Genomic DNA, 10,682 nt, shown 5'->3' with positions numbered 1-10,682 from the left:
CCTGCACAGAGCGAGAGAAGAAGAGAGGGTACCACCTGAGCGCATGACCCGGCCGCAGAAGCACCTGTGGGCTGCTATTTAGCCTGTTTTGGGCGCCATTTTTCTCACCTTGGCACCAGGTAGCACTTGACTTTCTTTCTTCTTCTTCTTTTTTTCTGGAGGAGACACAAGTGTTATCCACAGCAGCCCACTGTGGATGAAGACTCACTCCCGTGTTTCTTCATGGCGAGAAGACTCAATAATGTGTGCCTAGCATGGCTGTGGCTCCTGCACCGACCTCCCAGGGACCGGTATGGCTTTTAGCCGCATCAGTAAACTGGACCCCCCGTCCCGAGGCATCTTCAGGAAAGCGGCGGTCATGCTGTGCTCCCTCCTCACCTCTCTCTTCCTCCTGCACTGCCTCGCCGACCGCTGTGGCACCACCTCTCCCTCACCGGTCAAGGCGTCCTCCGGCCGGCTCCTGGAGGACTTGAGGTCGCTGAGGTCGAAAAGACTTGTGTACCAATGGACCGCCGGGTCGGAGCTGACGGGCTACGGGTCCGCCGGGCGCTCCTCGCGGGTCCTTGTGGATGAGCGCGCGGGGCAGCGGGTCTCGGTGCCGCGCGAGGAGTCTCTCATCTTGCCGCCTCCGGATTTAGCCGCCTCCAGGAGAGTGTCCCCGAGGTTCGCGGGTAAACTCAGTCCGCTCGGGGAGGGGAGCAAGAAGCTGCCCCAGGCTCTCATCATCGGGGTGAAGAAGGGAGGGACCCGGGCGCTGCTGGAGTTTCTCCGGGTTCATCCGGACATCAGAGCCGTGGGAGCGGAGCCGCACTTCTTCGACCGCAACTATGAGAACGGACTGGAGTGGTACAGGTGAATATTAGATCAAAGGATTATGACTGGAGGAGAAAAACGATTTTTTTTTTTAAACCAACATAAATATTGACACTAATTAGACAAATATCTATATATCATACTGTGCAAATTAATTAATGCCCCCCTTATTATATATATTCTGGGTTGACCTCATGTATAGTAGTCATTAAATTGCCATGATGACAGATTGTGTTTATCCAACTTTTTATTTAGCTTACTCCATCACTGATAAAGATCAATCGATACAACCCAGTAATGTTGATCTCAACTTTTGTATTAGTGGCCTGTAGTTGCTGCTGGATGAAGCCCCGTGACAGCCTGTTGATTTATCACTTAGATGTTATCACACCAGACCGCCTAATTTTGTTGCACATTTTAGGGTTGACTGCCTCTTAAGTTGCTCTGGTCGGGGCCAAAGTGGGATCACGGTTAAAGGCTTGATTAGGCTGGGAAATAAGACGAGGTCACAAATACTTAAACACTGAAACAAGTCACAATTTACATTTCCTCTGTGGAAACATTCATACCTTAGGCTGTATAACTTTATATGTTTGTCAAACTTGTTTATGCAAAACACTTTTTTTTGCATTTAACTTAAACTCTGTGGCAATATTTGTCCAGCAAACATGCAATTTTACTTTCTACGTCACTTTTTAAGAAGTTTTTTGTTCTATTAAAGTTAGATCTAAGTTAATTATTTATTATTATTTATGTATAAATAACAATGTCTGCTGCAAATCTGTTACACTTTTTGCAAGTTACAGAAAGTTTCTCTCTCTCTTTTCTAAATAGTAAAACAGGATGTGCTGACGATTAAGAAAGTGCAAAAATAATTAACAAAAGTTGAATTAATGATAATTTACTGCAGTTAAATTTCAACAGGGTAAATTATAAACAATGTTTTATGATATCAAATGTAAATTGCCGACGTTATAATGTAGTAATGAAACTTTTTATATCGAGTAAAAGTCTTTTCAATCCTTCGTTCAACTCTGAATTTGCATTTATCACGTCGTTTCCAGTCTCCCCTGAAACTTTGGAGACACACTGATGCAACATTAACACACATTTACTCTCCTTCTCTTGGCGCGGAAGCTGCGTTTTCCTCCCGCACGTCGAACTTGTGATTGATCTCATCTGTCACTGCGAGTGTGTGTGTGAGTGAGTGTTGTGTGTTCACATTTCCAGCGGCCTGTGGGGAATAATGGCTCTCCCTCTCAGTGGTTCTCTGTCTAATGGGGCATTGCCGACATCGCAGCTCTGTTATTAAGAAGGATTAGAGCCATAATGAAAGGTTACCTGAGTGTCTCAGGAGGTATAATTCACCTTTTGATTGAGTTAACACTACATACACACACACACACAGCACCCTCTAAAAGCCTGGAGAGAAAACTTTTACTCTCCCTCACTGACAACTCCCTCCAGACCCTTCTCGCCTCCCCCCCCCCAAACGCTCTGGCTCTCTCCCATCTCCCGCTCACACACCTCCCTTCTTTGTGCCTCTCTGAGAGTGAACATTCTCTTTTCCCCATCACTCTTTCACACCCTTCTGTTTACCTATTCATCCATTGTGGGGTTTTATATCCATGAGGGTCCCATCTATCCCGAGGAGTTGCCAAGATTCTCTGGAATTTGGACCGTGCCTCCAAGGACAGACCTTAGTGTCGGTTCCCCTTAATGCCGTCCATTTAAAACAGAAGGACCCTCGAATTGAAAAGAGGAATAAATAACTGTTACAGCGGCGCGGTCCACTCCGCGGGAGTTCATCTCGTCAGCTCTCCTCCACAGCATCTGAGAGACTTCCTCTTGATAGGAAGCTTTTGATTGAGGGGCACTCATGTGAAGTTGTCAGACTCGAGGTCACTTAGAGGGGTTTTGGCGCTTGGCGAAACCAGGAAATCCGGCCGATTGCCGCCAAAGCTTTGCTACAGTAACCTTCACAGCTACTGTACGGATGCTTTTAAAGATTTCAAGGCCGCAGAAATGTTTTGAAACTTATCTGAAGTGACAGTTTGAAAGTGTCACGGTTGAAGGAGGAACTCCCAAATACGGAGGAAGAAGCAGCTTGGTGCTTCGAGAACACGTTGAATACCCAGTAGCACTGTCCTTTAAAATAGTATTATAAAAAAAAGAAAACCCGTTGGTGTTTGTGCGAAAACAAGGCCAGATTTTCTGTGACTAATCACCGTGTCCAATTTGCTTGAATTATGCGACTCCTTTCATTAGCGGCGGTGAATACTTTAAACGTCGCAGCTTCCGTCTCTGGAGCCTCCTTTGTTTATTGTCAAAGCCGATACGTGTCCTCTCTTCTGCATGAACCACTCGTCTCCGTGCCCCTATGGGAATGTGCACCGTAACACCTCTGAGCTCTTAATGTGACGTGGCAACATCTCCGGCCCTCCTTTTTTTTTTTTTTTTTAGCTTTCTCAGAATTCTACATGTCTGGCTTGTTACGGGAATTTCCATCAACTGACCTAAAAAAGTCAGCCGCACACCCAAAAGCGACGATGCAAAAATGTGTGATTTATTGGGAAGGATAAAAACTCTCAGCTTTGACAGCGCGGCTGTCAACGCATGAGACATTGGTAGCTTTAAACTTTTACTTTTATGTGTCCTAAGACTCCAATAAGTTGGGTAAAACTCCGTCTCAGCATCTGCATTTATTAAAATCGTGGTAACGACATTATATATTTATTTTTTTACTCTTTTTTTCGGGCGGGGTGTTTTTAATTTCAGCTCCCGGAAAGGAAAAAAAAGCAATTTTTTCTTGCTTTTCATGCATTTTTGTTTTTTGTACGGAGTAAATTTGGGCCTTTTGTTAAAGATGAAAACAACACCCGATCCAATCGCCCCGTCAGTCAGTGTTACATTTCACTGCACATTTCTCAGCGGTGTATCCGTATAATCACATACAACCTGTTAGGCTTTTGTTGTGGAAATGGACACTCGGAGTGAACAAGGGGGTCAAGCGCAAACACTGCGAACCAAAGCAGAGGTCCATGCAACAGAGTAGTCTGTATTATGTTTTTGGCCTACTTGGGTTACTGAACGCCCAGCTTTCACCTGTCTAGACCCGGCCGCAGTTTGCGTTTGATGTCTGCAGACCGGTCGGATTAGCCTTCACCAGATCCCTTAATGGGTTAATTATCCTTCATAAAAACATGCGTGACCTGTTTAACACGAAGGGCAACAGGCCACCGACTCCGCCACACGCATATTTCTCTAGATGCAAACAAACACAACCGTATTTCTTCTTTTCCACGTATAGTACACGTGGACACGGACGACAAGGCTTTTTGTGTGGATTAAGGTTGTCAAAAGTGTCGATACTCTTTCAATACCACATGTTTAAAACGATACATCAACACTATATAGTATAGAAAGTTCAAGAAGCTATAAAAAAAAGTAGATTTACAGTCAGATTTTGTGAAGAGTAGGAGGGAAGAAAATCAACTGTACTGGTATGTTATAATGACTTTTTCAGGTTTTTAATTAAAAAAGAGAGAGAGAGAAAATCCCAATTTTTTGCCAAGGACATTTTTGTGTTTGTCGTGGGATTGAAAGAAGTGTAGAGGTTTGTGTGGAAGTTTAAAATTCTGGTCTCATGACAACCTTAGCTTAGACGGGCCATAAACAGATCTCTACTACTCAAAAAAAAATACAAATCCAGGGGGAAAAAGAGGTGTATGTCAGCTCGTGCATGAGCAAATCTTTTGAAGTTGATCACAGTTAATTCAATTCAATTTTATTTATAGTGCCAAATCATAACAAAAGTTATCTCAGGACACTTTACAGAGTAGGTAGAGACCCAACAATTCCCTATAACAGGCAGGAACGTCGGACAGACCCAGCTCTGTGGAGGACGGACATCTGTCTTGACCGGTTGGGGAGGAAGAAAAGGAGAGAGAAAGAGAGAAACACAAAGATAGACAAAAGACAGAGAGACTGACACACTTCCAGAGATGCAAGCAGCCAGAAGTTAGTGTATCCAGCTTCTCCATAACTGTTGCATGCTATACTTTAAACCTCGCAGAAAATAAGAGTATACTGAGCTGGAAAAAGCAGAGAAGTCACATTAAATTAGGGGGCTCCCTCTATAAAATTGGCCTTATTTGAAAGGACGTTCTGTAACGGTAGTAAAAAAAAGGGCTCTTGATCATAAAAGCAGTGACCCGGTGGGGATTTGTGTTCGAAAGCGGTGTTGATCTGATCTGTAATTCTGTGCTGAGCGGCGGTGTGTGTGTGGCAGGACAGCTCCACAGAACAAATCCATTTTTCTGTGTCACTCAAATAAAAATCGAGATGCAGCTTTAAATGTGTGGAATAATAATAAGTGCCCCGTCTGTGTTTAAATTCCATTAATGCCATTTTTTTCTTCATTAGTAATTTGCATTTTTTTCCCTACATTAAGCTAACCAGTTGGGTTTGTTGATACAAACTCAAAGAAAATAAAAACACATTTGTCGAGCGCTGACGGTGAAAAGCTGTTGCATTCCCAGCGTTTGAAAGGAGGCCGACTTCCAACTAAGTTTCTCATATGCTGGCTGTGTTTAGAGTGTGTGTCAATTAAGTGGGTGGTTTGAGTTTAAACTCTGGCCTTGTTCGCTGCTGCCTGACATTTCACTTGTCATCCAGAGTGTGGAGAGGTTTTGGAGGACCGGTGGAAAGCATGACACAACTCCAAATGGGAGAGGCTAGATGTTCATGTTAATAGTGAAGACATTGCTAAGGACCTCTGTTTTATAGGACAGTTATTTTAGCAGTCGCTCTCAAGCTGGCTATTAAACCACTAAAGTTCCTAGAATTTAACCAATTCACAATCAGGACGCCGAACACTGTACAACATATAAAACGAGCTCTAACATGCATGTGTACGTTGTTTATTGTGTGGCTGGTTGTCATGACAAAACCACACACCAGCTGGAACAAGAGGCCGGATTTTACTGTGTGTCCGTATTTAAGCGAGCATGCAAACTGTAAGCACCTCCAGTGGGTTTGGCGATCGCTGCTGCTCTTGGATGTAAACCGGCCTGGAATATAAAGGAATAACGTTTTCCTCGAAGTTTAAAATAAGGCGATATAGTTCAAAATAGCTTTCACCGCTCGCCCCCTTTACAAACTCTAAAATTCCTCACTTGCCTGTTTGGATTTATAAACCCATATCAGCCAAAAGTATGGGGAACATCGTTGTTATTTCGCCGGTGTTAAGTGTCTGTGTGTGCTAACCCTAAATGTGTCTCCGTGGAGTCTTTTCGGTGAGGCTCTGCGAGGAGCCATTAGTTTGAGTTTCTCTCCAAGACCCAGCTGAGATTTTGAAAAACAGATTTCCCCGTAATTGATCCCCTGATTGATTTAGCTTGTTCTGACACTACGTTGGAAAATACTGAGCAGAAATGACATATTCTTAATGGTCCTGAGAAATGGCTCTAGATGGTAATTTTCTAATGCAGTTAGACAAGCTTCGCCATGAAACAGGATGTGGGAATGGGACTTATTTCGAGAGGGGAGAGGTTTTATATACTACACCAGTATATAAAACCTGCAGGTCTACCTTCAAGTTTTAAATAGAGTCCTTTCCAAAATAAACCATCTGAGGTTAAAGACTCGAAATATGTGTACTTTTTCTAAAATTGTCAATGCTTCACAGGAGAAGGGTGGAATTAGCATCTAATGATAAGAAAACATTTTACTTATTATACTTATTATTATACTTACTATAAAATCTTTGAAGGTCATATCTATAATGCATTATAGGTACATTCGTAAGAATCTATAAGACTTTTTAAAACTCTTCATAAATGTTTGTACTCATACATGACAACTAAACAAGGTTTATAGAAAAGTTGTAAGTGGTGGCTCTAATGTATTTATAAGTCAGCAAATACTGCTCATATGTCCTCGTAATTATGTACATAATGGTATCATACATAACCTTATGGAATCCATGCTATAAAATATTATTAATGTTTAAAAGACATCCATTTCAGGAACTCTATGTATAATATATTATGCTATGTTAAAACGGTTCTCTATGTGTGTCTATAACTGGCTAAAGTTATGGTGTTTATAATGTGGTGTGTGAGCCAGGACTTATTTTGTCATGGAGATGTAAAGCAGTATGAATGCTGAACTTATAATACATTATGTCTGCCATTTATTTAAGTTTTTATGCATGATAGATGATAAAAACATTGATAAATAGTTTTATAAAGCCTTATAAATGCGCTCTAATGTCTTTTGAGTGTGCTTTTAATGCATTGCAGACAGTACCTTAATTTTAAAAGTTACCAAAAGTAATTTTAACAGAGCAATTTTCCAAAAAGATTGTGTGGCTGGGCTTTTCATTATATCTGCTGACATAGGGACTGGTTTTGCGGATGGCAGGTGGAGTAGAGAGGACCGGCAGAGGTGGGTGGAGGGGTCATGGTTGGGGTTGTAGAGGGCACACACAGCGGACGTAACGTGATCACCAGAGACCTCCTGAGCATGAGCTCTGAGCTGCCTTTGGATTGTGAAAGTGATTATCAGGGTGTATAATTGTAAAACCAGGGCGCTCACCTCTTGCGGAAGGCATGCGACCCACCCTGACTGTAGTACCCCCCTCCTTGCCAACTCCTTGACCTCCGCCACCCCCACCGACATCTCTGCATGCCCTTAGCAGCTGACCCTTGGAGGCCCCATGCAGGGGAGGCAGATAGAAGCAAGGGGACTATCCGAAGTAGTGCCTGTCAGCAGCTGCCCTCTGGCATCCCGGGAATCTGCCCCCCGATGGGTGAGTGAGGACAGGCAGCAGGTGCTGGGTGCTCTGCAGACACCACCTGGATCTCCACCAGACGCTCACACCTGATGTATTCACCTGACACACCTAAAATAAGAGCTGTTTGTTGACTTCGCGTAGGATGAAGGAAGCTAACTAAGTAAACTTTCATGCACATATTTCGGGCCTCAGAGATCAGGAAGTCCAGGAGCTTTGATGAACATGTGCAGAAAGGGAGTGTGATTGATCACAGTCAGGAGGGTCACTTAGAGGGCTGCCACAGAATGTGCCACCCTCAGAGTTCACAATGCCAGCAGATGGTACTGTAACTTTAAGATCGGGTTACATTGTTTCTAGGATTCTGTTGTTTGTTCACTTTTGGGTTTCTGTGTACACTAGTCAGCAACCTGTTTGACCCCGTCGTAGCTTAGCAGCTGTTGGTCCTTTTTATGAGGTATTAGCCCATACATTATGAAGCATTTATTCTGGGATTCATATTTCAAAAGAAGTACTTGTTGAGGTCACTTTTTTATTGTCCTTGGATGTATGAAAATACATCGCTCCGTAAAGCTACAATGCACTGTAATCGTTTCTATCTTCTTATCGTGTCTGACGTTGAGATGTTTGACCTTTTCGAGACATTAGCTTCAGGTCTGCAGCTCCGTGTTCTATTTTCTGGTGATATACTTGAAGCCCTTAACTAGTTTAGTGGTTTTGAAGCCCATGAATGTCAGTGATGTTTATTTTCCCTGCACTCAATGGAAACCTGCCAGGTAATGTTTTCTAACATCACAGCGGTCCTGCCTCCAGGCACTTTACAAGCGGTACGACTGTAATGAAAAAAGAAAGAATCATGTTTGCAATTTTCGTCTTGTACTGTATTTCTGTTCCTCTAGTTTTTTTTTTTTCTTCTTGGCAGCCCAAGGTTGATGGAAGTTAAGTGTTATCCTTCCACAAACAAAGAGAGACTGTAACCCTATCATTTGGCACTGGAGAGTCAAGGGGCTTTAGACTAGACTGTTTGAGCTCTTCTCTTCGTAGAAGCGAACCAAACAAACCACAAAACAACCTCCAGAATTCATGCATATCAAGACTTTCGGAGGAATTGCCAGAGTGCTTTAGGATTTGAGAAACGTGCAGCCAAACCCATGTTATTTGGGCACAGAAGGGCTGGGTAAATGATGCATGGATGGAGCATGTACGTGTTACAGCCCTCAGTGGTGCAGATTGGCAGGGTAAACCAACACCTCAATGTGATGGATCTCTCTTTCCCATCTCACAGGCAACAGCTTTATCACAGGACAGGGAGCTCTCCATATTTTCCACCAGAGAGAAAAAGACAGAGACAGACAGAGAGCGAGAGAGAACCAGAGCGATGGAAAGCCTGGGAACCAATAAAAATAAGGAAGCCCTCTCCTCTTGGGTCCTCCATTTTCCTGTTCCAACTGTAATGTTTTCTTTTAAATACTTTTGCCACATATTCATCTTTTTTCTCTGGCACACATCTCCGACCTGTATTTCAGTTCCCTGTAAAATTAAAAAACATTCAAGTGTTTCCTACTCAAGGAAGTCAGAGGTTCGTCTTCCCAGTCCTTTACTTCGGTACACTCAGCAGGAAAGTGTTTTACTCTTTTCAAGGGTCTTTTTTAGGCTTACTCTCCACACACTGGATTGTTTCCCTCTCTGCATCTCTGCCTCTGTGCTTAAAGGCATGGACTCTGACACACTTGCCATGTGTGCTATCTGCAGCTGCCTGTGTGGTGATAGGATGGCACCAAACATCCTTTTTCCCTTGTTCCATCGGGACATGGCCAGTGCCAGTCGCCTTGGCAGAGTCCGCCTTGCAGACATGGGCAGAGGCTATGCCAGACGGCACCTCAGGCACAACCTCTATTGGACTGCCCAACCTCTGTCTCCATGCAAAAGACAGAATTATACTGTAGCTAAGCTTAAGGCGTGTGTGTGTGTGTGTATGTTTGTGTGTGTGTGGCTCTTGGAGTCACACTGAAATGAGGGATTGGCATTTTTTTGGCACGTCCAACAAAGAGGCCAACACATTATTTCCCTCAGATGTTATTTTCAAGCTTTCAACACTTTTACATCCAATGTATTCTCTTTATTCCTGCTTCATGACGGACAAAGAGCTGCATGGTAGTGATGAGGGAAATAAAACATGCTGAAGATTAGGGTTTGGCAGTACTATAGACCATGACCAGAAATCCTGCACAATTTTTTAAAATAGCTAATAATGGAGGTGGTGAATGGAGAGAGAATGACAGAGTGGCATTTAATCTGCCTTGAGAGTTACTTTATTCAAACAGGAGCACCACAGATCCATTGCATGTGCGGTTTTGAAAAGCTACCTGGTTCCTCCAAGTTGAAATGCAGCTGTTCAAACAAATGCTTTATATACAGTCTATTGTACTTTAAATGTGAACGTTTGCATAGCACAAAAGAGCCATTCACAGAACTTTAGCAAGATTTATTCTAAGTGATCACAGATAGTCTATGAACTCATACGATCTATTTCTGATACGTCAAACAACCCCAGCTGCTGTATTTTTTTTACAATTTTTCTAACATTTTATTCATTTGGAGGAAAAGGTGGCGGATGGCTAACTACCTCCAAATTCCAGGCTGCTTGATTAAAGAGAGGAATGTGTTAGAAAATGAGTTTGCCACCCCGGACCCGTTTATTGATAGATGGAGTGCAACAGCACAGCCTGCGTCTTTTTGCATAAAGATGGAAGAGGGTGATAAAGGGTCCGTGTAGCGCACAGGCCGTGATTGATTTGCCCACAGAGGAGTGCAGGGTAGCCACCCAGTAATTCAATTAATCTTAACCTGAACACTAGTAATTGCTACTGTAACTAGGTCTGACTGTACATTAGACAGGAGGGAGATTGCTGTCAGACGAACATGTCGAGCTAATAGAAGCAGGAAGGAACATCCTCAGTGCTCCGGAGTTGCACAAAAGGGCTTCTTTTTCCCCCCACTATTATCCTAAAGATGAGGATTTGCATGTTAATGAGTGGAGCTGGGGAACAGATTTCCTCAGTTATGGACCAGT

The 10,682-nt window shown here is 43.2% G+C and overlaps 1 protein-coding gene across 1 annotated transcript in view; it reads left to right on the top strand.

Moving 5' to 3' along the window:
* Positions 1 to 259: 259 nt before the first annotated feature.
* LOC310961087 (heparan sulfate glucosamine 3-O-sulfotransferase 3A1-like) overlaps positions 260 to 10,682 on the top strand; it is a gene marked incomplete at its 3' end in the record, with an annotated part of 36,457 nt that continues 26,034 nt past the window's right edge. The window contains exon 1 of the mRNA XM_083933046.1: positions 260 to 852. Coding sequence (XP_083789172.1) covers positions 293 to 852 — 560 coding nt within the window. The 5' untranslated portion in view covers positions 260 to 292. The remainder of the gene's footprint in view (positions 853 to 10,682) is intronic.

The sequence above is a fragment of the Echiichthys vipera genome (assembly GCF_963691815.1).
Source record: "Echiichthys vipera genome assembly, chromosome: 18".
Taxonomy (NCBI): domain Eukaryota; kingdom Metazoa; phylum Chordata; class Actinopteri; order Perciformes; family Trachinidae; genus Echiichthys; species Echiichthys vipera.
The sequence above is the reverse complement of the archived record's forward strand: the minus strand, read 5'-3'. Positions and strand labels throughout refer to the sequence as shown.